At 42.1% G+C, this 27,297-nt stretch overlaps 2 protein-coding genes across 2 annotated transcripts; one reads left to right on the top strand and one right to left on the bottom strand.

The window, feature by feature from the left end:
* Positions 1–434: 434 nt before the first annotated feature.
* tbcd (tubulin folding cofactor D) lies at positions 435–27,297 on the bottom strand. The gene is made up of 38 exons (XM_079366239.1): positions 26,809–27,297; positions 26,406–26,456; positions 26,195–26,292; positions 25,973–26,074; positions 25,690–25,836; positions 25,123–25,178; positions 23,026–23,158; positions 22,273–22,318; positions 21,216–21,348; positions 20,595–20,737; positions 20,445–20,505; positions 19,989–20,063; positions 19,741–19,835; positions 14,774–14,930; positions 11,988–12,045; positions 11,873–11,902; positions 10,893–10,978; positions 9,770–9,850; positions 9,619–9,692; positions 9,356–9,473; positions 9,100–9,160; positions 8,982–9,004; positions 8,874–8,905; positions 8,682–8,744; positions 8,521–8,597; positions 8,345–8,426; positions 8,119–8,237; positions 7,789–7,880; positions 7,391–7,531; positions 6,658–6,741; positions 5,105–5,263; positions 4,790–4,928; positions 2,372–2,493; positions 1,709–1,786; positions 1,532–1,618; positions 1,366–1,453; positions 642–751; positions 435–536 (listed from the first exon to the last, which is right to left on the bottom strand). The coding sequence occupies exons 1-38, from the start codon at positions 26,990–26,992 to the stop codon at positions 440–442; spliced, it is 3,582 nt and encodes a 1,193-aa protein (XP_079222365.1). The 5' UTR covers positions 26,993–27,297; the 3' UTR covers positions 435–439.
* znf750 (zinc finger protein 750) lies at positions 14,966–19,725 on the top strand. Its single transcript, XM_079366244.1, has 3 exons — positions 14,966–15,842; positions 17,353–18,629; positions 18,740–19,725. The coding sequence occupies exons 2-3, from the start codon at positions 17,374–17,376 to the stop codon at positions 19,299–19,301; spliced, it is 1,818 nt and encodes a 605-aa protein (XP_079222370.1). The 5' UTR covers positions 14,966–15,842; positions 17,353–17,373; the 3' UTR covers positions 19,302–19,725.

The following is a 27,297-nucleotide window of genomic DNA, read 5'->3' as shown; positions in this document are numbered from 1 at the left end:
ACTTTTTTTTTTACAACAGTTAAAACACTTGAATGATTCTTTCAGCTCTCATGAAACATGAACAATCAATAAAGAATGTCACTTTTTCTTAGTCTTAAACAATACTTCACCTCTGTCATGCATTAGTGCTTAATTACAGTCGTCAGCTTTTTAACGTGCAGCCTTCGAAGTGCAGTTTCTTCAGAAGTGTCATTATTTAGTTTTAGTTTGCTGATAACCTGACACAAGGCTGCTGCAGAGGAGTAGCACTCAGTCTAGTTTTTTCTTCTTACAGCTTGTTGCCTACAAACATTATTGACACTTCTGGTTAACAGTTCACAGCCTCTAATGATCAGGAAGCAACAGAGGCACTCTGTGGATCATCAGCAGGGGGAAAAGATTTTAGATCTGTTCAACAAGGAGTTACATCAATAAAACGTTATGTCGGTTGAATCTTCACTTAAGTGGTGACCTTGGCAACCGCCTGTGGCCGGGAGACTCCCAACAAATCACAAAGCTGATTCCTGTGGAGCCGGACTGTAGCGAGATCACTCTCCCTGGAAGAGACAGCCAACGGTGAGTGCAGCACACACACACCAACACACACACATACACAACAAAAGCATCTGAAAACGACATCTTCATCAAATGGCATCACTTACCAATTAGTATCACTTAACAGGGTAGTGACGTCATCCAACACTTCTGGGTCTATGACGTCATCGTAGTACAGCAGCATCTCGTACATCTGGCTGGCTGTGCTCTTCCTGATCTAGAGTTAAATAAGAAGGACATCGTTCATCCTGTGTGGTAACTGATGCTGCACAAAGCAAAGTGAAGAAAAAACACACAGTGATGACAGCCGTGATAGAAGCTTCAGCATGTCACCATGCTCGCGATGATGAAGCTATGATGTTTAAATATCAGTAAAACATAGTATTAGTCAAAAGCAAACTAAAAATCTTGAACGGATGAGACATGATGAATGTGCTCGTTACACATTCCCTGTAAATTCATCTAAACGTTTACTGAGTCATCTCACTCAGGACATTAATATCAGCGTCATGGTTCATCAAAGTTTGTCAGATTCTTCTTCTAGAAACCATGAATGTCTATTTTTTATTTATTTTTTGTCAAGCAATCCATCTAATGGCTGTTGTATTTTCAGGACCAAAATGCAGGATCATGCAATCACAACCATTGCACTCCTGAAGTTAAACTACTAGTCTGGAAAGAGAACCTAGAGACATAATAAAGATATATGTCAGCCTGATGTGTTTTATAGATGTTTAAGGGAGTGTAAAGTGGCTGCATTTCTTCATGATTATTGACAGTTTTTCTGCAGTTTTATGAAAAGATGGCTGAGTTTTCCTCTTCTGAATTTACCACTGGGAAGGGATGGCAGAGCAGCATCAGCAGCTGGGACAAGACTTTCTTCCTCACTTCCCCCTGGAACTGGATCAGCCCACAAAAGCTGAGAAACAGCAAAAAGCACAGTCAGCACACTCGGTGCAAAAATAAAAGACGTGTTCCCAAAGAGATGAAGACTTACACAGATATACAGGCCTGCAGCTTGGAAATGTCTTTGGCCTTCCTGGACTCCTTGCAGAGAGTCAAAACGTCTACACAGAACGGATGACTACGAAAACAGAGACAGAAGAAGTTCAGCTTCACAGGTAGAATCTTTTGTTGTTGTTACTTTCTGAACAGGCGTTTCGGTAAGACTCACTTCTCTTGTGTGGTGAAGATTTCAAAGCAGCTGTTGGTGAGCATCTGATTGAGCATCTTCAGAAAAGGAGTGGACACCCTGGAGAAGAAGAAGGGGATACATCCGTCACGAAGGAGCTCAAAGATCATACTGCATATCTATCCTTATTCTAATAAAACATACAGCATCATCAAAAAGGAACAATAAAAGAAATCAAAGACAAAAAGAAACCAGAGTGTATAACAGAAGGAGACATCCAGATGTTCGACATGTCGTGTGGACGTCTATTCGAAGCCTTTAATAGAGCAACACATGACGCTTTGCCATCCCTCAATATTAAGCGACTAGTTGCCATGGTAACAGCTTGCCAATCATAACGCTTTTTTGCTTATGGTAATCAATGGGTTTTCAATCAGTTAAAGGAACGTTTTCGCTATAAAAAAAAATCTAAATTAGTGATTGACTAAAGGAAACTTTTTTACAGTTTTTACAAGGTAACATTATTGATAATCCTTCACAATAAAAAAGGAGAGTCACCCCATGATGGTCATTTTAATCAATCTTTGTTTGCAACAAGTAAAAATAAAGTTCCTTGAAAGATATGTAAAAAAAATGGCTTGAAATAGAAGAAGCTGACACTGAAGGGTCAAAAAACAACAACAACAAAAAACCCAAAGAACCTACCTGTCATTCTTAAGATTGTCTCTGAAGACCCTCAGCAGAGAATCTCCAAACTCTGAGAGAGCCGCATTGTCACGCTGGATCACTCTCAGGTAGTCGAACAACCATTGTGAGGAAAAGTGCACCTTAAGGAGAGAAGGACGCGAAGAGACGCAGTTCATACGCAGGACCAGCAGCTGGGACAATGACAGTAAAAACATCTGGACTCAAACTGATTTGAGTGAGCCTGGTTGGTACTCATGAGTATTTACCCTTACCCTAAAGTGAGGATGGTAGGTATAGTGTAAGGTACAGAGGTTTGCTTTAGGCCTGTGACTTGTGATTCACTGTGGTACATAAACACTGCTATGGATCCTTGAACAGATGCAATGACTATTTCAATACATCAGTAAGCATTTTGACAAGCAGTTTGACAGCGGAGAGTTCTCCTACCCTCACAGAAACTGGTCAACATGTTAAATACTGCGTTGCTGTTTTTTTTTTTTGTTTAAATCGCCTGTGATAACATTATACTTATTTATTGGTGAATTAATGCCCTGGGATACACGTTTAAACTTCTGACTACAGGGAGACACTGAAACTTGCAGCACAGAGATACACAAGCACACATGGAAACCTTGTGTTTGGTTTCCCTTATCCAAACTTGAATACAACATTTGAGGTGTTTTGGTCAGTGTCTCTTTAAAGCTGGATCCTGATTTGGAGCCTTTCGAGTCTGGACTGCCAAGAATGTCCACACTGTTGTGAAAAAATTATTTCTCTCGGTGACTTTCTGCTGTTTGGCTTTAGTTTCTCTCCACTCTGGTTGGCCTGCCGTGCGGCTCCTGGAAAGTCAGTGGAAGCTTCATCTCTCTCTGGCCTGTGTGAATATGTGCCTGTGGTGTGAGAATGGTAATCTTGGCCCACGTATCGATGCAGCGTTGGCTCAGTTTCCTGCATTCAGCCCTGTACAAACATATCAGTCGGCCCTGTCTCTCAGGCTGAGAGAGCAGGAGGTAAAAGTCATGCGAGAGCCAGATCGTCTCATAGGGAATATGTTTACGGCCTCGATTGGCAGATGAGGCCAGCTTTAGGGATTTCACTGCTGCTAAATACTTTAAACTTGTTTTTCTTTTATTATATCCACAAACAGGGAATGTTAAAAATAAGCTAACTATCGTAAATCTTTATGGGAAGGACACATTTTCAAGTGATTGGTTTTGAGAGGTCAGGTCAAAGGGCAGGAGGGAAGGGGGGTTTGATCAACCCCTTTCAGCGGCCAATAGGAGCCTCCAGAGTGATGGTGTGCAAGAGGTCAGGAGGGGAACACAGCAAACCTGCTTTAAAGATGTTATTGAGCACTAAGTTAACAAGTGATGGGAAAAGACATTTGCCTGTACCATGAGGGGCCCTGTGAGATCACGCTCTCTGGACACATCTGGATCGATGCTTCAGCTACAGGTGGTTGCAGCAGTGGTGCCAGAAGGGCAAAGGTGAAGATTAATAATACAGCATGATACCTGTCATATAACAATTCATAGAAAGTCCCACCTTCTAGAGAGAGTAAAAAAGACTGCAGCTCAGAGGACATATGCGTTAGACACATGGCGCCCCCTGTAGGCTCAAAACAGAATTGACTTTGTGATCACAGAGGAATTCTCCACCATTAAGTGTCCGTACTATAAATCTTTTTCATAAATTCTAGACTTGATGGCAGCAGTAAAAAGTTGAAACATGGTTAAAATGCAGAAATGTGTTCTATTTATAACTAAACTTTATACACCTTTATGGCCTCATTATGGACACACAGTTATAGGACCATGGTAAGAGAATCCTTGTTACAAAAAAGGCTGCGAGGAAATCAATTATGTTTTTGATCTTTGTATAAGAGGTCTGTCCTTCAACTGGAGACCAATATAATGGGTTTTTTTGGTGCTTGGATTTTTTGCAACGCTTCCCTCAAATCTCAGCTTATACAAAGTTGCAGATAGATTTGCTTCATGCTGTATATTGTCATTTCAGGATTTTTTCTTACTGTCACGTTGCTTTCAAATGCTTTGGCTTAAAGAAAAAATAAATGTTTGCAAACACCTTGTTAAATCCTCGATCCAATAGGACGCATGTTGTTCCTGTCTCATCAGTGTTTTTAAAACATCCCATGTCGATAGTTTCTCTCATACAGGGTTCATCCACTTCCTGCTTTATATCAACCTACAGTAGAAACCTACTTCTGTGCAAGCCTCCATGTGGAGCACAAGCAGAACCAATTTGAGTGCACTACAGATTATTAAATCATAATACCATGATAAACTTGTTTCTAAAACATCTGGTGGCTGGTAAAGCATATTAATCCTCCACATCAGGGCGTTAACTTATGTTACTGCACTCTTTCTTTTAATGTCTCTCACATCTGTAAAAATATATCTCTCTGGTTTGACTTACTGTGGACTCTGTGATCCCTCCTACTGACACAGTGAGGCCCAGCAGGGTGTGGTGCTGATACTGAGGCAGTCTCAGCAGCTGGGTGATATACTTGTAAGCTTGAGATGGAGCGTTCCAGTTCAGACTGGTTAAGGTCTCACTGTAAAAAAAAAAGAAAAAAAAAAGAACAAACATCAACATATTTAAAAAGTGCAGTCACACACAATCCCTTAACATGAAACTCTCATATGTAATGTGCGCTCAATCGCTGCAGCTGTCAGAGCCTGTTAGGCTGCTGGATGAGCTGCAGATTGAGAGAGAGCAGGGGTTACTCACGCAGGAAAAATGCTCAGCAGCTCCTCCTTGTGGGGGATGTGTGGTACTGCAGGGTCTGTGCTGTGAAGGAGGCGAAGGAGGATGTTTCCAGCATGAGCTCTGTAGCGATCGATCTTCTCTGCCGCCTGCTGGGCAAGGCAGCACATTGTACACTTCACCCTTAAAGAAAGAGTACAAAAAGAATCAGAAGAAAGACACAGCAGCAGACGGTCACTAAACTTGACTTCTCAAAAAGGTACCAGCAAAACAAGTCTAATAATAACTACTCAGCCTATGAGAAATGGGTCTGTTGATCAGAAATTCATCAATCATGTTACATGTCAGATTGTTAATCAATTGAATCCAGACATCTCACTCCAACTAAAGTCTCAAAGGCTGAGCCCTGCCCATAACTTGGGGTATGAATGTGAAATAGGGGTGCTTGTGGTTAGGGAGGCAGATGGAGAGAACAGGGCATGTCTAATTGGGAGTGGGGAAAAAAAAAATCAGTAAGCTGATCTTACTGAAAATCTGAATTTAAAGAAAGTTTGTGTTTATTAAAGTGAAGACAGCTACCTAGCAGAGGATCCCCTGACATTCATCTCACAATCAGCCAGAAGGATGAAAGGTGACAGCTGGAGAGTACATACAGCAGTTATTGTTTTGTTCCTCTGATCTATTTTTAAACTTCAGCCTTTATTTCAGAGGCTAGCGAGGAGAGAAGGCAATCAGGGAGAGAGATAGAGAGTGTGAGAGGGAGAGAGATAGAGAGAGAGAGAGAGAGAGAGGGGGGGGATGGACATGCAGGAGCCGACTTAAACCCGGGCCTCTCGCTTTAAAGACTACAGTCTCCTAACAGCTAGTCCATCAGCACCAGCAGAGCTACATTTAAAGTGTCATATCAAGCGCCCTCCTGATGTTCACGTGATTAAGACTTCTCATACTGTGAATAGGCTAAGCAGCAACACTGAGTGTGATTCATTTTATGTTTCAACCATCAACAGAGTGGATAATTAAATGTTGACTCTTTTTTTGATCCTGTTTCTCTATTATCATTACAAAACCTCGATGATCCAGGTCGGATTAAATTAGGCGGAGGTGTTTTGGCCACACCTTGAGACACCAAAGAAAACAAAAGCAGTGAGCCAACAACAAGCTTGACACCTTCTATGGTCACCTGCTGGTGACATGAGACTTGGGCCGGAATTTTTTTTCCTGTAAGGCAACTTAAAAAAAAAAACAAGAAAAAAAAAACCATATTGGTGTTTTTACACGAGCACTCCAGAAAGCTTCCGATATCCTCAGGACGAGTTGTTTGTGTGGATGGAGGCAGCCACATTTTTCAGCCTGACTGCTTTATTGTGTTTCTTGTTTGCCAGTTTGTTGTTTTTGGAACAAATGAATACGCCAGATTTGTTATGAAGGCAAAAGTTGTCATTGTAACGTCAACACTCTGCCGCTTTGTACCCCTCTTCCTCGTCTGTCCTACCCAGGCAAATTCCAACAATATCAGGGGCAGCCTGGCAGAATTTTGAGGAGTGCAGGTGTGACATCGGCCTTAGTTTGCTACTCACAGGTCAGGTGAAAGGATCTCTGGAGCACTGCCAGCCACCAGCAAAGTCACATCCATCAGACCGCTCATTGCTGCCTCTCTCACCCTGGGGGAAAAAGGTGACTCATTATTCCTAAATAACATGAATCTGCCTCACAGACTTTGATCGGGATTATCGTGATCTAATCAGCCTTTTACGGCTTTTGTTTCATCTTTTGAAACATACTTGACTAATGAGGAACAGGTTCAAGCAAAGACAGGATCTGTCACAAGAACATGCATCAAGGACCAGTGATCGTGACACAATGTCACTTGGGTTGTCAGTGTTACAGTCAAATCACAATCATTGCTGAGAGGTACTTTTTGTTTGTGTGAAATGTTAAATCAGGTTGTTTTTTTCCCAAAAATGTTACACACAGTTGCAACATGTTTGTCTTGAGAAAAGGAAAAAAAATAAAAAATGAGGATGTAAAAACAACAAAAAAAACAGATTCAAGAGAAAGATTGAGTTCATGGAAAAAGATTGCATGACAATAATTGAGAAGCAGCTCATTCCATGTCGAGAGGCCAAGTGACAAGCCAGGTGACATTCCTTTTGCTAAGCATGGCCTTGGGCTACGAGTGACAAGGAGCAAACGGGGACAAAGAAACACCAAGAGGCTCCAGGCATAGGGACATTCTTCCTCCCTGAGGCAAAACAAAAAGAGTACGTTTGTTATTTTCGGAGTGTTTGTGTATTTTTTGAATTAACTCACCACGCCCCTATGTCCCCTCTGCTGTCTGTCGTGTAGTCCTTCATGCTGTGAAGCAGAGTGCCATAGACCTCTGCCACGTTCTCGGAGCAAAGGAAAGAATCCGGGGAGCTGTGAGCACTAACACCCACCATCGCACACACTCTGACAGAGGAGGAGAACGAAAGACGGATTACAAAATGCACAAAGGGGACACACACACACACACACACGTTGCATGAAAGAATGGCTGGATATGTCATTCAGGTCCTGCAGGTATACTCAGCCATCTGTTTATTTTAGCATTAGTGACTGCACAGCTACTCTGAGCGAGCAGACAGGACGGACAAAGAACAGAAAATCGATGGAATTTTACGACGTGGGTCCAAAACAAAAATTAATATCATAAAAGGGTTACTGACTGAGAAATGGCTTTGACTGCATCCCTCCTGGCCTCAGTGAAATCTCCCGTCTTCTGGCTGACCGCGCACATCTGCTGAAGGCCTTCAAGGATCTGTCACAGCAACACACACACACACACACACACACACACACACACACACACACACACACACACACACACACACACACACACACACACACACACACACACACACACACACACACACACACACACACACACACACACACACACACACACACACACACACACACACACACACACACACACACACAATAAAAAAACACTTCATATACACAGAAGTAGGGAGATGTACAGCCTCCAAACACACCTGCGTCAGTTTGCCATGGATCATAAATCTCGGCAGGGAGCCGAGAGCGAGGGCAGATCCACACCGCGTGAGCATCTGAGGACTCTTCAGGCCTTCAACGTACCGAGACACCAGGACATCTACACACACGCAAAACACAAAGCCACACTCTGCTGATGAGGCAATGTTCAAATTCAGAGATACAATAAAAAAATATGTTTAGAGGAAGGACACAAATTAAACACACCCTGCATTTGTGTGTCAGCTTTTCCTGGTTCGGCCTGGTAGTTCTCCTCACACAAGGCAGACAAGGCCTGTACTGCTGCAGCCTGCAGACAAAGGAAAGGATAAAGATCTGTAAACCAAATGAATGACTGGTTTGTGATTGGATGTCTGCAGGTAAATAAAAGGAACTGATGTTACCATAATGCCATCCTTTGCACCACTAGATATAAAATGAAGGGTCTTTATGGTGTCATCGATGAGAGACTGCCAGCCAGCTGAAACAAAGTGTCACAGCATTAGACGTTAGCTCACCGCTGGGATGGATAGGAAACAAACGACAATCCGTGTCAAAGACTTACCGATCACAGGCTCGTTCTTGAAAGGCATTTTGGACAGGGACAGCTTTTCTATGAGACTGAACACTGTGGGAAAAGATCAAACTGATGACATCTACAGAATAACCAGGAAATGAAAGTGGTTTTAAAGTAAAGCCATGTGTTTTGGAAAAGCTCAGTAAAAAACAACATTTTCTCATTTGATTTTGGACTTACTTGCTGGCCTCATTAGCTCTCCACCAAAACCCCTAAAATAAAAAAAATAAGTTTGTTGAGGTTTGTTTTGGATGTTTGAATCACACTGATGGTGAAACGTCTGCTTACCTGTACTGTTTCCTGTCATCCAGCTGAAAGTAATAAACAATCGAACATGAGTAATACAGGACGTCGTGAGCAGAGGCAACTGTTATATATTTTGGTGTGCTCCTTTTTGAACACCTACCGCCTGATGAATATTTTTCAATGCATCAACACATTCGGGAGAAATGATGTCCACCACAGTCCTGAAGGAAGGAGACAGAGTGAGCACACGTGAGAGTAAATAATTCACCTCAGCATTTCAAAAAGGCTAAATCTTTAAAAAGGTCTAAACGAGTCTCAGAGCTCCACAAAACATGTCAGTTCTGCTTCTCTGTGTACAGTACGTTTGTATTGCAGAGCATTTTCCACATTATTCAATAACCATACAGGTTGTGTACCTGTTGGTCTGAAGGCCCAGCTTGTACAGAGCGTGTATGATCTCTGCACATGCCCGGATGGCTCCATGTCGACCGTGGAGGTCAAAGCCTACCGCCATGGGCAACAGCTGCGGCAACACTGAAGTTTGACAAAGAGGGAACATACATGGTGCATCAAGTCATGAACAATAAGTACAGGTTTTCCATCCTTCTCTTTAAAGCGTTTTGCATGAGCACTTTATTTTCTTCGTTGCCTGAGGAACAGGTATGGTGACATTGTTTACCTGTTGTCACCATGTATTCAGGCGCTTGAGGCGTCAGGTTGTGGAGCGCTTTAGCGGAGAGCTCTCGAATCGCGCTGCAAAAAACAAACACAATGAATAACAATTTTGCCTTTATTGACGTTGATAAGAGCGGAGCTGTACGAGTACTTACGAGTCCCAGTGGTTAATCTTCATGGCTATCAGATGATCTATCATGGCCTTGGTGTACTCTGGAAAACTGGCGACATAGACACTTTGGGGAACAAAAAAAAAGAGAAGGTTTTACTGAACTGCTTGCTGACAGAAAATCAACCAGGACACGACTGTGCTATGTAACCAATTAAAAAGTAAGGGTCACTGACGTCAGCCACCTTATATCACATTCTAAATCTTTAAACCTTCTTCCTTGTTGTGTGCCGTTCAACAGGCAGAAACACCCTGAGGCTAGAATCTTTTTTTTTTCCTCCTCGTTTCAGTTGCTACAGTGTTTGTTCTGCTGGCGTCCATACAGACTGTACATTTAACTTCTAAAACATCAACTACATTTCGTTGTCTTGATCGAGTATTTTGCACAATGACAATAAAGTTAAATCTGATCTGAGCATTCTGCCATAGGTGACATTTCCTGAAGCTCATCTTTTTTTTCCTTTTTTTTTGGATGAGCACATGACTTGATATACGTGCTTGATGTGTACGTTTACAAACTACCCGTGTTTATGTTATTGGTTTGTTTACTTCAAACCAATAATATTCACATTAACACGAGAGCACGACAAGAAGCAATGCAGCAGAGGACATGTATATAACTCTAGAAGAGGCGGATTTGTAACCCTCTGTTCAGGTTAAAACAGGTGAAAAATTCAGGTTACACAAGTTAGTGCATCAAACTGGCTCTATGACACTGACTGCACCTTTTCTACATGGTGTTAGTGAACTTTCACACTCTGGCTGTAATATAAAGACTTTTAATGGATAATAAAGAGTTTTCTATTATTTGTCAAAAAAAAAAAAAAAAGCAGGGATTTCATCGATGGAGAATCTGCATGCTAAACTCATCTGAGCTGAGGTGATTTCTCTCATTGACTGATTATTTGCAATTCTCGTTTGCAAAGAGAGAAACCCCTGCTGACCACTAGAACGACGGTTTTACAATCTGCGTCACCGCTGCTACCCCTCAGCATCGTTTTCAGGCTGCTCGAACAAGTGGAGGCCCACAGCACAGCTGTTTAACAAAAGTCTCGAGTGAGCGAGGACATATGAGAAAAAAAACAACTGTAGAATTCATTGTTTCTTACCTGATGCTCAGATAGCACTTGTTGAGATTCCCCACGGCATAGTAGTCCGCTTCCGTTAAGATGTCAATCCCATGAGGAAATGTCCCCTGAGAAATAAGCAAGAAAGCATCAGCTGGGAAGTTCACTGCATTGACTAAACTAACTCAATCCATACCCTGTCCAAGTCCACTTCGCCCCTACAGTCCAGTGTGTTTGACTCGTCTGAGTGCTCTGTTCTGCGTTCATGCACGGTACACTGCCTTGGCCCTGACATGGTTGGAAGAGTTGTGCTTCTGCACGGTAAAGTTGCTAATGTGTGAAGCGTGGACTGCCTCCATTCTCGAAGAATACCGTGAAGAATACCGAGTGTCACGGCTCTGTCTGACTGAAATCACTGCAAATAAAGTCAGAAAAGTTCTCATTCTCTGTGCTTTTCTCTGATTTGCGGACGGGGACTCGGTTTATATTTAGCTGCAGACAAATATGAAGAATGAGTGTATTTCAGTAGACGGGGAGTAACTTGAGGAATAGCTGACATGACATGGAATTAAGAATGTGTAGTTGACTGTCCAGATTTACATTTTGTTTAAAAATATGATCTTTGACAAATATTAAAGGTGTGTTTGTTAATTTTTGTTTGTAGAACTTCTGTTTTGTTTTTGTTTGATTTGTCAGAAATGTTCCGAACATTTTTTCTCCGATAAGTTTTTGTGTATCTGAACTCGTAGTGCCTCGTGTGAGCGCACACTGTTCGCCGCTGAGGTCTTGAATAAGAAACGCATTATTAAGTTCTCGTGTAATTACATAATATTAAAAGTCAATAAAAGACTTTTCTAATAATAGATCTATCCTTGTTGGTTGCTTGTAGCTGTACTTGGAGACTTTTATATTTTATGAAGGCAAGTTTGAGCAAGGCTGGGATATTTGGCAGCGAATACATTTCCAATCACAGTAATGCTGTGAGTCATTAAAGAAAGGTAGTCAATAGTGCGGTCACACACCTGTCTCCCAACATTCTCTTGGAAGGCAGCCTGGGACAAAAAGAGACATAAATATTAAACATCTGTCTTGAACCTGCACATCTCTCCATCAGAAGTCGCACGATTATAAACTTACAGAGGCAGCTCTGCGGCAGTTGACATTTCGGTCATACACGTTAGCGATCAGCAAAGCGCTGTGGAGAGAAACGTGAGCACAGATTAGTTGGGATTAAATGTGTGATAAAATATGCAATAATAGTTACTGGTAATTGTTTTCTCAATAAAAGAAAACTTATGAAGATGACATTGTTAGACAAATGGGATGTGGTGAAAAGAAAAGGAACATTCCCCCTCTCTGCTTTTTTTTTAAGCTATAAAATGATCTTTTCTATGATCATTATTTAAATATTTATAGAGTACCGGACACAGCTCACTTCAGCTCTTTTTTTCCACTTTTAGGTATCTTCCATTTGCTCAAATCTTTTCTCACCTAACGTAAAGATGATAACTATGACGAGTAGAGGAACGCAGACTCATGAAAATCCGCTCCTCCCTGTGTTTGTCAGCAGTGTTATCTCAGCTGGTTTCGAATAGCTTAGCTTCCAGACATCTGTAGGATTACAACATCTTAGCTTCCATTCAACATAGTAACAAAATGCCCATGATCGAAAACGCTACCTTCAGGTGGCTTGACTTTGAGTAGTGAGACTAAGAAAAGGTGTTGCAACATTTCCCATAGTATCAGTTAGTATCAAGATACTCGTTTCCTGAAAGGTGCAAAACAATGCATGTTCATAATTGGTTATAAGTAATTACTCCAATTAAAACAATGTCAGTGTGTACATGGTGTCATCGTGAGATTTTTGTTTGCGGTGTTTGGCTTCCAGGAACAGAACAGAAAAGCAGCCACAATATGATTAACCGTGACTCTCCTTTGAAACTGGAAGATGTGTCTGGTTCTGTTTTGACCTCATCCTCTCTCCACTCTGCAAGCCTCAGGAGGGCTGTGTTTGTGCGTGTGGGGTGTGTATGTGTGTGGGTGTGTGTGTGTTAAAGGGGGGAGGGGCATCCTGCTTATAGATCATAATAACAGCCTGAGACTAACTGCTGATGGCTTTGTTTGAGTTCCTCTTATGTTCCCTCCAAACATCCAAATTCAGGTGTCCAGTCCTGTCCCAATGTGGCTTTCCTAACTGCCCTTGCCCTAAAGGCTTGGAAACCAAAACAATGCTGGTTGCACTCTGGATAACACCCTCGAGGAGATTCTGAATTGTCTCTATGGCTGCTACATTTAATAAGTATACAGTGTGACTTGTGTGTGTGTGTGTGTGTGTGTGTGTGTGTGTGTGTGAGAGTGCCCCCAAGTCACTAAGTCCCACATGAGGTGAGCTTTCTGTAAATGTCATCATGCTGTGATGAATAGAACAGGAACCAGCTTGTCTGAGCGTTGCTGCCAAACGGCGACCGAAACCTACTGCAACAGGCGAAACCTGGCAATCCTGTAGGCTCGGGAAAGGGAGGGTGTTGTCGCGACTGCTCATGATAACGGTAGTCGCAAGGGAACAAACTGACACTGCAGAGCTGGTCTGCACAGTCAGAGGCCGCAGGTCCGAACACGCCAACCGAGAGAAAAGAGATCGAGGAGGCGGCAAACCGTTACTATTGACTGAACGCACGTCACAGGCTGATATTGCATCTACACTGGCTGCTGATTTCATCTTTTTAAAATGTTACTCAGAACTTTTTTTTTTAAAGCTGGCTGCTGAGGATGAAAAAAAAGAAGAAGCTTGCGAGTCTTTTTTACAAAAAAGTCTGGAGTTCAATAAAAACCATTTCTGAACAAAAATCAAAAACAAAATAGGTCAGAATGAAGGGAATGGGGGGAGTAACGTCTGGGTGGGTATAAAACCAGTGAACTGTAAATAAATGTTAAAATGTCCCAACGTTGATAGAAAGATGTTTTAGAAACGGTGCTTATTTAGGAAAAAGAGCGTTCACTGAGCTATTAGGTTATAGAATAATAATAAATTATTAATTATTAATAAGTTAATTAAAAACAAATCAGCACCGTAGTTCCTTAAAGAAAACGGCAACAGTCAGGGAATCACATTTCTGACAGATGAATGTCATTAAAACGACCGTCAAAACTTCCAATGACCATTGAAGTCAGAAAAGAAAGCACGCGACGGTCGCTTTTCGATACGATCATCTTTGACTGACATGTCTGATTGGCCGAGCTGAGGGCGACTGCAGTCGGCTTCAGAACATAGGGACGAAAGCAGCAGCCATGTAAATCAGCTGGTTATGTAGGGACATGTAAGACTGATGTGAGGCAGTAAATATGCGCTCAGAGGCAAACAGCACAGCGTCTATGCAAATTAGCACGACAATCACATTCACAACAGGCTGAAGCACACAGACATGTTCTGATGATCAAACTGAGTGTGCAGTCATCACACTTTCCAACACAATCACAGTATGTCTCACACTGTGTCTGTGTGTGTGATGATGTCATACATAGATAGATAGATATTTATTGATCCCGAGGGAAATTCAAGTCATTGGCTTATCATAGACTTCAGATATATACGTCAGTGACGGTGTGGATGTCAGGAAAAAGAGACGCTGATAGGGGCAGTTTTTCTGTTTTATATTTAATTTTCCTTTTTTAATCAGGGAGATTTATTTTGTAGTGTAAAATCAATAATATTTGATTATTGAAGTAAACGTGTATATGACACTATACTTATTAACTGCAGTCAGCAGCAAGACGAGATGACTTCCAGTTTTATTACAGGGCATGCATGACGTTAGTGAAAGCGTTACTGTTACAGTGAACTCCACAGATACAACTTTTGTCTATTGTTGCTGTAACGTGTCAGTGAAGGCTTCACAGACATGAAAAACAGGGAGGAAGGTTACCTGGAAATCTGGGAGACGAAAGGCTCGAGCTCTTTGGGTTCATAGGCGCGGGCGAAAGACCAACACACGTAGCAAGCGGCGTCACGCACGTTGGCGCCGACGCTGCACGCTCCCCTCTTTTCTTCATAGGTCAGGGATTTGATGATGAGCGGCACGACTGAAAACAAATGAAGAAGAAAATGATTGACTGGATCAAGGACATAATCTACTGTATGAAAAAATGCCCAAAATGTAGCATCTGGTATACAGTCTCTGAGGTAAGGATGGACTGTTTTAAAGATTACGACAGTATATTTTACAAAACTGTACCGGCTTATTTTATCATTAATATTAATTGACTTTATGTAAGGTGAAACTATCGATACTGGGGGGCACATTCATGACTCCCCCACACTCACCTACTTCTTTAAAAACTCACCTGTTCAACATCGCCTATAATCACTCAATCTCATCCTTCCCTCTTACATTGATCGTTTATATTTGTTGTTTGTTTTTTGTCAAAGCGTCTTTGAGTATTTAGAAAAGTGCTTTATAAAATTAATGTATTATTATTATCATTAAGGTTTGAAATCAGTATTACTGTACTTCTTTAACACTGCTAACAATAGAAAAGACAGAAGAATGCAAATATCACGTAAACCATGACGGCTTGTAAATAATGGAAGGTAAACTCTACATAAAGATGTTTCATCCACTTACACCTTTATGAAGAAGCACATGTGGACATTTCCAGAAAAGACAGAAATGGGGGAGAGGAAGTGGCCGTGAGAGCCCCCACCCCGCCTCCTCATGTAAATCATGGCTTGAGGCCTGACTAATATCAGGTACATCGATGTTGCCTGAGGGCCCTGCTGTTTGGGCTGAAGCCCCGCCTACATGTGAGACAACACCTCAGAGAGAGGAACTCACCATACGACTAACCAAACACAGCAGACAAATGCAACATCACTCACACTAACTAGCACACTCTGAACTTTAAGCACATACTGGAGCGGACGTCCTGACAGACACGCTGGTTGTGGACTTTGGGGCAGCTCAGGAGAGGACACGGTTGCTGCGGCCAGAACAGGTAAAACACTTTGTTGTTTATCTTCCATTTATAAACAAAAACGCGACATGAAATTACTTTTAAATAACTTTTTTTAAAGCACTTAGTCAATGCCTGTTTGTGTATTTAAAAACACAATATTGTGTCAAGTTTGTGTTAGTTTGTTGGGCAGCTTTAGGGTAGGTACGACACATGCACCTGTCACCTGTGGATTTGAACTATTTCCTTGCCACAGTGCTGCACAGACGGCGCTAAAGTAAAAGTCCTACAATAAACCGTCTAGAAAAACACATATAATTAGACAATATTTCCTTTTATTAGACTTTAATATTTGAATAATTTTGCATTCTGGTTGATAATTATTAAAAGGCTGCGCTCATAGAGATGAAATATCACATTTAAAGATGAAAACCAATCATTGTGAAAATGAAAAACTGAGCTAGTGTGGGTTATCTTTAAATTGCAGGGATCCACTATTTTATAAAAGGAGATTTGGAATGAAGGTTGGTTCCTTAAGAAGGGAGTGGCTTTGCGTGCCACTACAGCTGCACAGAAACTTGAGTGACAACTTCTTGCGACAGCGCATGACAAGCAGGTTCCTCGGTGCGGCGCCCAGCAGCACTTAACTCACAGCTTAAGGTGATGTTTCATTTCAAAGGCAGAGCTCGAGAGTTTCAGACGCAAACCCTGCCTCGCTGAAATAGTTCGACCCAACCCGTACTGCTCACATTAGCTGGAAACATTGGAAGATTATTCAGAAAATCTACTGCTCAGATCTCACACCTGCGTATGTCCAGAGTGGGTGAGTTCATCAATAATCAAATGAAGATGACTGTTAGCTGAGCACATCCCGCAGGTGTAGTCATGGGAAGCAGGTGGCTGGTGGTTCCCACGCCGACAGCGCAGAGTTTAGTAAGGTTAGAGTGAGAGCAAGTCTCTGCATGCCCTCCAGGTCTGTGTTAGTAAGTGCCTAGTCTGCCAGCACCTGCCTGCCTGGTACCTCGGCAGCTCTAACTTTACAGGACAGAGAAGCGGGACGATATCAGAACACGTCGACAGGTGGACAAGGCAAGCCGTGCAGAGGCGTTTGGAGGTAGCTGCCAATCAACCTCAAAACCGCACTATGCAAACAGGAAGGTTTTGCATACAGTCCACAGGTTTTCATTAGTAGCGATCTCCCTGCTTGGTGTGCATCCCGGTTTGAAGTAACAGTTGGAGGAATACATTAGCCTGAGGGTGCGGCGTTTTGTGCAGCGAGAGATTTTTTTTTTTTTTCAGTCTGTGCAGCTAAAGACACACGAAGCGGAAAAACCGTCCAACGCGAGCCGCTCTCCAACTGAACCAGTCCAACAACTAAGAGTCTAATACCTTGACAGCCAGCTTAGTGAGAGCTCATACTAAAGCTGTGATGATTCAACAGTGACTCTTGCATTTGTCTCTTGCACTTTAAATGGCACAAGAAACAAGTGAAGCTGTTGGAAATCTGAATCACTACTTGCTCCTCTAACAGTGAGTTTTATTTTTGTTCCAGAAAACGAGTGCTCTGTTCAAAATGGAAACTGCTCAGGAACGCAAACCAAAAAGGCCACACTACATTCCCCGGCCGCCAGGCAAGCCCTTCAAGTACCAGTGTTTCCAGTGTCCTTTCACCTGCAATGAAAAGTCCCATCTCTTCAACCACATGAAGTACAACTTGTGTAAAAACTCCATCTCCCTGATGTCACAGAAATGCGGGCTAACGGCCCGACAGGCCAAGGCCGTGGCAAAAGGAGTCCCTTTAAAATCAAAGGATTGTCCAAGCCCCCCACCAGAAGCTGAGAACAGCAGCCCTGAGGCCGAGGGAGTGGAGGGCGACAGAGCCGAGAACAGAGACGACACTGAAGAAGTAGACGTCGGGCGTGACAGTCCGTTCGTTAAGGACAGCCAGAGTGAGACTAAATCAAATACAGTCACGGAGGGAGAGAACAACGAGAGCAATGAGGGCAAGTCTCGACCCCGCCCTTCTGCCTTCTCCCCCGTCACACCCAAAAATGACAGCACGGAAGCCTTCAAGTCACCTGTGGAGCAGTCAGAAGATTCCCCAGCTTCTGTTCCCTCCTTCAATCACCCAGGCTTCTCATGGGGCACAATTTCACCATCAGTCCCGTTGAAACCGTTCCCCCCTCCGATCGTTCCAGAATACTCCCCTTATCTCCTGCCCGAGCGGCCGCTCTATCCGCCTTACTACCTGGCAGGGAACCACAACGTCAGTGAGTCCAACTCTTCTTCTTTACCGCCACATTTCCTGGATCCCCAGAGGCCTGTCGTACCACAACCGATCGCTCCACCTCACCTCTTTCCCCCGTACCCATACAGATACTGCCACCCTCTTAGTGCAGCCCCCCCTCTTCATTACACCCTGTACAGGCCGCATGAGCTTTCTATGGCAATTACAGGACCCAGATATATTCCTTTGGACTTGTACGGCCCAACTCTTGGGCCTAAGGATTATGAATTATACATGCATTCCCATTCTAGCCTCAACACATCCACACAAGAGGAGAACAGCCACGGGCAAAGCGGAGACAAGGAAACCAGGCTAAGTCCGAAAGAGGGCTGTTCAGCCTTGGGGTCCCCTGACAGACCAAGTCACGCGCACGTAATCCAGAGAGACTCAGATGGTCGCCAATACACCGACATAGGTGCGCCACAGACAACCACCCAAATGGGACGCGCACCTAATGCCGTGCCACCCTCCGACACTGACGAGAGACGCGAGGAGTCCGCAGAAAGTTTGCTGCAGTTAAGAATCCTGCATGTGAACAGAGGGTAGGTAACTATTTGGATAAGTTTCATTTATGTTCTGTCTTTATCGAGCGGCTGCATGTTGTATTTGTAAGAAGGGTTCTTCATTGTTTCTCTTTGGCTGTACTTTCTAGATCACAAGAGAGCAGCACGTCTGAGCCTTCTCTGGAAACGACATCAGAAAAGAATACTGAGGCCGGCAGAGAAGATCTGACGCCTCTCAACCTCTCCATTAGAAATCAAGAGAGAGCAAACGGCTCATCTAACAACAGGCCGAGGTGCTCCGACGGGGAGAAACTAAAGGCAGCGGATATACCTCTGAACCTCAGCCTGCGAGCCTCTTGCAATAGCCCAGCAGCACGTGGCTCTGCCCCGGACACTTCAGAGGAGCCTCGGCTGGGGTCAGACGCCGAGCAGGAAGAGGAACCGTTCGACCAGAGGCAGACTGCAGCACTGGCGCTGTGTCAGCTGGCCATCGCGAGCTCTGCGGCCTCGTCGTGTGACTTCAGCACTGCAGATGAGCTCTCAGAGGCTAAAAGGCCCGACTGTCCAAAGAAGGCCAAACACACAACGAAGACGAAAGTAACTGGCGTCAAAAGAGCAAGAAGTGGCCAGGACGAAAGTAACTGCCATAAACCTAAAAAGAGAGTAAAAGCAGCAGGGCGGGCTCTGAGGAGGAGGCCTCGCTGCTGCTAACAGCCGAACTCTGACCCTTTGTACATTTGGTAATAAGGACAGAATACTTCTAACCTTTATTACTGCAAGCCTCAATGAGATCTTAATAAACTTAATGAACCTAAATATAAAACTGTAAATCAAGCACTGAAAAATCTCTTTATTCCAGCAGGATCAAATGTGACCATGGAATATCTGCTGTTAAAGCACTGCGACAAAACGCTTACACACACACTGACTGTGTGTGGGTCAGGTTTGATTATTTGATGTATTGTTCTCACACTTGATTGGGCAAGGTGAAAAGACACTTGTATTTGGGTTGTGAATATTTAAAGCTGGATGTTTCTTTTTTTTTTTTTTTTTACAACAGAAGAAGACTGTACTGTAAATGTACATATGAATAAATGTATTGCTCAAAACTTCCAAGTGTCTTTCCCAATCAGTATTTGTTTATACGTACCATCTGCCAATCTGGAAGGCAGCAGCAGGCCTCTCCTACCAAGTTCTGCCAGCGCAAGGCAGCCTCCGTGCCAAGCATTGTCGGTCTCCTGGAAGCTTTAAAGTGAATTCACACAAACACACGCACAACATAAGTCAACCATGACAAATGTTAAGAGACATACTGCGCTGCTTGCAAAACTAAAATATATCGAAGAAATGATGACGGAAACGGTGTGATGAGAGAGGAGGTCCATTATGTGAGCCTACCTGAGGCAGTCCAGCACTGATCCAACCACCTCATCTGCCAGCTCTTTGGGAAGCCTCCCAGTCACCCTCCCGATGCTGACAGGTCAAAAAAAAAAAAAAAGCAGACGATTATTGTAACACACAAAACCCTTCTAAAGAACTGTTATATCAGATGCAACCTCGCATCTATTGAACCTTGGTATAACCTTCCATCCCCTCCCTCCACCATGACCAGCCTCCCAGGCAGTTTGGATTTGATCAGGTCATACAGAATTACAATTGGACAACAATCAAACACACTTTGAGATGAGATGTGTAAGATGCAGGCTGCAGAAGGGAGTACGTTTCTTTCAGCTCTTTAAAAGATGCCAAGTGATCAATGCAGAGTTGTGCAGTTCCTTTTTGTAAGATAAAAGTTGCATCAAGGCTGTTTTCAACCATCTCATTTTACTAGGTGACATCTGAACATATTGTTACCCCTTTGCTGCAGACCAGCGCACGATCGTCTCCTTATCTTTCAGTCCCGCTAGAAGATTTTCTGTAAAATAACACACAGATTTAATTTTTCTATTTTTTTAATGCAATATGGGACCGTTTTAACTTAGTGCATGAAGGCTGGAAACTGACCAATAACAGTCTCAACTTCCTCAGGAATGTCATAGTCCTCCTCTTGGTCCCGTGTCTCCACATCTGGTGTAACAGCAGCAGTGAACGAAGCACTTTGGGACATAGACAGATTTGCAGCGAGGGAGCGGCTGCCTCTCTGGTACCTGAAAAAAACAAAAAAACTGTTCAAGGCATTCGGCTCTGGGCTCCCCTGTTGTGACATAAGAGGCATTACTCACTATAATTCACTAGCTGTTGTTTTCTGGAAACAAACATTCATTTATTTTTTTGAATCAATGTGACAGAACTAACGTACAAATAGGTTGTAGGAGAAAATCTACAGCCATTATTATTCTTTGAACTGATCAATCAAGGCAGCCATTTTTAAATCAATAGCTTATTCCAGGTTTAAAATATAAAAGTGTTCTGCTTCTATTTGCTCTTAATTATTATAAAAGAAAAGCCTTTAGGTCTTCCAATGCAAGGTGAGAAAAAGGGGAACAACTTGAAGAGTGTACTTGAGGCTCTGGAAAACAGTCACTGTACAGATTATTAATCAAGTCAGACTACAGAGTAGCTAATGATGAATATGACAGTTAGATTTTACAGCATTGTATACATGAAGATGTCATGCTGCCTGACCTCCAAGCAGCTAAACGTGGCTTTAGAAAGGTGAGGCCAAGTCTCTGGATCATTTTGACACCAAGCTTCCTCAGAGTGGCTTGCCTGCTCTCCAACAGACGTTTCTTCTCCAGGCACTGCTGGATTGTAGGAGCTGGAAAATAAATCAATAAACATCAGCATGTATGTCATCTGATACGTATTATTTGTACCTGTAAACAGGATTATATCATACATGGTTTTGTAGATATCTGGCAAAAGGTCAAAGAAAAACATTGAACAATGCTGATGATAAAAAGATTGAAATATTTACATTCAAAATGCGTGCTTTAATGCTGCATGCACTGCAATATGCAAAAGCAAAAATAATTCATTTGCTTGCTAAATGCAGGTAAACTCTACATAAAGTGTATATCTTAAAATGTGTCTTAGAAAACAAAATCACAACAAAATTGATTATCAAATAATGTTTAAAATCTACCGTATTTATGGAAAGTCTTTGTTAGTGTTCCTTTTCAACGCAGAATATTTAGACAATGATTGGTGAACACAAATATTTCTGTTCGTTAAAAGCAACTGAACAAGGACTACAAATTATGCTACCAGACTTTGACTTCCACGTGGAGGTGAGAAAGCAAACTGTTCAGCCATCACATCACTGTAAGTACATCTAAACCTTAGATAGATTTTCCCTTTTGTGACATCACAAAGAGCAGTAGCCCCTCCTCCATTTTGCCTTTATTATGGAGGAAGGAAGGTGGACAGAGGTGGAGATCGGGGGAGATTGAGGGAAGCCACAGGCCGGACGCGAACCTGGGCTGCCCACATGAGGACTATAGCCTCAGTACATGGGGCAGCGCGCGCTGTTGCTGCACCACCGGTGCCCAAAGGTTATTAGCATTTAAAGCTACAGACACAGAAACAGCCTGTTCTGAGCAGGGTGGAAAGAAAGGGATTTATAGACATGATCAAATACAGGATCGGAGCAGATTTATAACAAGGTTGACACACAAGCGTTGGGGAGCTCTGAGACGTCTTTGTTTAATATGTGACCTTTAAAAGACAAAAGGGAACCGACCGTACTGGAGGAGGTCCTCCCTTTTGCCATGTTTGAAAAGCTTCGCCTAGGGGATGGAAATAAGAAAACAAAATCAACATTTTAAAAATAGTAACAGACAAACTAAGAATAAAATAAAATAATAATAATAAAAACACACATTAGTACTTTTACATCCATCTAAACACAAACCCTAAAAAAACAAAGAGAAAGGATGATTCCTCGAGGCTCTCGGACTGAACAAACAGAGCCAGTTTGGAGCGCCCTAAGCAACACGTTCACCTTACAGAAATCCAATTATTAGAAGACACTTTCTTAACATGTTATGCCAGTTTATATGCCACTGATGTGAAAGTAATAAACTTGCCTGAGGGCTGCATTGCACTACCTCAACCACAGGAAGTAGTTTAAAAATATGCTTTGAGAACAGGTGTAATGAGGCATCAGGTTGGAAAAGTGGAATTCCTTGAAACAAAGTACCCTGAAAGTTGTTCTCATTTGATGAAGAATCGTTTCGCTTAAAGCAGTGGATTCAACAGACATAAGTCACTTAAAGAAGCAGATCTCACACACGCACAGCAGGTGCATTGCACACCTGCCAAAACCAGAAGGCATTGTGTAAGACATACCAGTCATGTCAGCTCTTGTAAACTACCCTCTGTAAGTTTTAAAACAACAGTGCACATTGATTACACTAACATGAACTCGACACAGACGGGACTACACACAACACCGCAGGCTGAAGTGTGATTGCTGCCTGAGAGAAGTGTTTACCAGAGACTGCAGAGCACCATCCAGCACCATGATGTCTTTCATCGACTGGTCATCCGTTTCAGATATAGTGCTGAGGCTCCAGTCCAAAAAGTCCCCAAGGCACTTTTGTTTCACATCGGGGCGTGTCATGAACCTGTGCAGTCATGTGCAGTAAAACAAGAAAGTTAGAAGCTTGAGCATAAACAAATACAGGCAGGAATTAAAGACATTCAATGAGAAACCACGCAATCTATTGGCTGGAAAAATAATGACAGTTAAAAACCTTAACGAGATGCTTTAAGTTCATCTTAATAGACAATACATGTTGTCTAGAGGGGAGCAGTTATAATTAGCACATATCCACTTAGGAAAAATGTTGATTGTTTTCATATTGAAAGAAAGTCCCATAAAATGTATGACTATTGTATAGATTGAGTACAATTATTTTCTCGCGGTTTCACCATAATCAAAAGCTACTAAAATAAAGTGTTGAATTACATTTATCAAAAACATTATGCATTGAAAACTGATGCATCTGTTTCAGTAATGTTGCCATTACAGCTTTTAATACCTGATTCGACACTGAAGTAGTCCAGTGGAAATGCTTATATCTCGTTTGCATGCTTACACTGTGTTTATGCCACTCCTTCAAAAGCAAACATTGCAATAGAAAAATCAAGGACTTTCAACCAATCCTGAGAATATGACTTTTAGGATTACCATACTCAGGTGGAGCTGAGCAAAGAGAGAGACTGAAAAGTAGACATCAGTTATACTGTATACTAAACTGAGTATAGTACACTTAACACCACAGGATGGCGCCTGGGTCACAAACCTGCATCAAATGCAATGACCCCTCGATCTTATGTTAAACTCGATACGTAAATGTATATAAATATCTATGGCGGATCATTTGTTTGCGAAAGTCTGTGTTGATTCTGACCCAACATGACTTGTACCAGCCAGCCTTATCATTTCTTTTGTAACTCTAAATCCACGTATGTAGTATTACTCACTTTGAGTCTGGCGTTTTGAAACATGCACAGCTCAGTCAAAGTGTCTTGAGTTGTGCGCACTCGAAACAGCTGTGTTTTAAATCGTATCCAAAATCTCTTCCATTAAGTGAATGAGCGAACAAAGATGTCATTGTAGTTTTGTTTTTTATTATTATTTTTTGAGTCAGCAGTGGTAAAAGAAATCCTTGCAGGTAAGTCAAACCTTCGGGCGATAACACCGGGGAAGAAGTCCATGTGTCGATCGAAAAAAATACCTGATGGACATCTCGTCGGGTATTAGCCCCCACATTATTGTTTTAAAACATTTTTAAAGAGCGATCCCTTCTGGTTGGATTTAACTATATCGTCCAAACACTCATATTTCCACTGACCTTTCGTCCATATTCATGTGGAAACGTGTTGAACGGCCTCAAGGTTCAATAGATAGTGTCCGTTAATGGCTCTGCGCTATTAACGCAAACGACACCAGCATAACACAGGCAGGTGTAAACATCTATGGGTATAATAAAACTAGCTTTCTTCTACTGGACACAAGAAATCCGTCTCCAGCTTCGCAACATCTGTAATTATTTGTTTACTTCCTGAATCGTGTTACATTCAGGGAAACCACGGGAGCAAGTGGAGGCCTTAAAAAAAACAGGTCAAATATAAAGAGAGATTTGGATGTTTCATTGTAAAATAAAAATATCTATAGTGGTGGAAGAAGTACTGCAGGGATGTTGTAATATTCATATAAATATCTGTAGTAGGCTAATAACGCTATGGAAGTATTCAATAACTACTTAATTGCTGCACTAAGGTGTCACAGAGTCAGAGAAGGCTTTATTATTGTAATAGGCTTTCACTGAAATCGACAACTGAGTTTTTAGAGGTACTTCATCTGTCCAGTACAGTTCATGTGCTCTTCTGTGTCTATTAGTTTATAGCAGCTCACATTCAGGTGTATGTCATGGCTATAAGGAAACCTGTGTTTGCCAGTCCATTAGTCTGTGCTGGAAAGTTTCAGATGCGACAGGAATTATTTTTCCAAATATGACACTTTAAGAGGAAAAATAATTGATTATCTTCTGGATTATTACTTGCATGTTGACCAAGCACTTACTTTGATATAAGTACAGATGCAGCATCCCTCGGACTATCTTTAACAAGTAGGTAAGCCTGGGGGGAAAGTCATTTTGTTACAGAATATTGACACACACACGTATGCATGTATATACACAGAGAGAGAGAGAGAGAGAGAGAGAGAGAGAGAGAGAGAGAGAGAGAGAGAGAGAGAGAGAGAGAGAGAGAGAGAGAGAGAGAGAGAGAGAGAGAGAGAGAGAGAGAGAGAGAGAATATCATATATAGAACAATACCATTAGTCTTTAAAAAATAATAATTATCTATGAGCAAGTAGACGGTCAAAATCCCATTCAGATACTATGTTTGTGGATTGTGTTCGTAAATCATTTTATTTATTGAATTCCTCAGAAAACACACACACAAAAAAAAACAAGGAACAGCAGGAAATAAAACAGGACATAAAACAGGACGTGCAGACAGATTAAAAAAAGAATATATGATTAAATATCAGGATCCACAATCCTTGTAACTGAATCAGGCCAATACAGGGAGTAAACGTTTGATGAAAGGACCATTCTCTCTAACATTAACTCTTGACTAAACTTACCTTTGCAATAGCTAGAATACGGTCCATGGTGGACTCTCTGGCCTTGCCACTGTCTGACTCCAGATCACCATCCAGACGATACAGGTCAAATGGTATGAGGCAGGTCATGGACAGCCACAAAAGCAACATGAAGCGAGTTTCCCAAGTCTGAAATAAGTAAGCCGTCAAAAAAATATATTCATATATAGCAATAACAGTGTGCAAAGCTGCAGGATGCAGGATGCAACAGTTGTGTAATTTTAGATCATTTCTCCTCGGACTTGTAAAGTAAAGCCAATCTCACCTCAGTGTCCTCAGGATCCTGTCTGGACAGCAGGTCCAGAACTGGGTGGACATCAGCCACTTCATGGGGTAAAAGCTGCATGAAGATTTTATAGCCTCTAACCTGCAAGGAAAGAAACACAAACACCCTGGATAAAGTCTCACAAATCAGAACTGACAACTTTGCTGCCGCCCACAAACAAAGACACAGCTTGTGTAAACCAGAGTATTGTTATAGACTGACCTTGCAGATGATGTAGAGATACTTGAAGGCCATGTGAACCAAAGAAGGGGGCGATGTGTCACTGCGTACGAACTCCAGTAACATACTCAGCATCCAATCTGAGGCAATTTGACAATAAACCGAGTGTGTTAACAAGTACAGAGTCTCATTAAATGATCAGAAATATAAATATAAAATACTATATATACTTATCACTTGATATGTAGCCTACCTAGGTGTGGATCCAGGAGATTAGGCTGTTCTAGATATCTGTTCATTATCACTGTGAGAGGATATGAGCATGATTAAATTAAATTCATTTCAATTTTAATTGTATAGCACATTTCATACAAACCTAAACCCAATATGCTTTACAGAAGGCAAAGATAAACAAACAATACAAATTATTTAAAATAATAAACAAAACAAATCAAAACAGAGACACTAGCAGCTAAAGGCTCGAGAGAAAAGCAATGATTTAAAAACACTTAAAAGTTTCTGCAGACCTCAGATCAGCAGGTAGTTTAGTACATAACGCTGCACCTTGAATTAAAAGCTAACAGGATACAGCAAGCCATTCATTTTAAAGCACTGATTGAGAACAGATGTGTATGCTTTATGGAGGACTGTCTCACCTAAGAACCTCTGCTTGGTGGACTCGCTCTGCAGGGGATCCTCATGGACCTGCGTCAGGCTGGAGATCAGGGCTCTAATCTCACGGCTCTCACTGAAGCCATCCAGTACACAAGCATTTACAATAGCGTCCGATTCTCCTCCCTCACCGCCGGAACACCCATTATCTTTATCTGATAGACCCATGTTGTCAGCCTTTAACAATGAAGAATGACTGTGCTGTTATAGTATGATGCTAAAGCAGATGCGTTTGTTGTTGTCACTAGCTAATATTAGCATGCGTTCTTCGCAAAATTAACAACATAAAACTGGCCTGAGAACCGACAATATTTATTATATAAACAGCTACGACGCAGAGTAAGCTTTAAGAATACAGCCAGAAGACAATACAAAACAGTTCACTAAACAAACCCATGGAACTATGTTCAACGTCTCTGTGTTCAAGTGTTTGAGCTCGCGCCCCGCCCAAGTACGGAAAACGAGGAGGTCCA

Source organism: Symphodus melops (assembly GCF_947650265.1).
Source record: "Symphodus melops genome assembly, chromosome: 17".
Taxonomy (NCBI): domain Eukaryota; kingdom Metazoa; phylum Chordata; class Actinopteri; order Labriformes; family Labridae; genus Symphodus; species Symphodus melops.
This window is presented reverse-complemented; position numbering and strand designations above follow the sequence as displayed.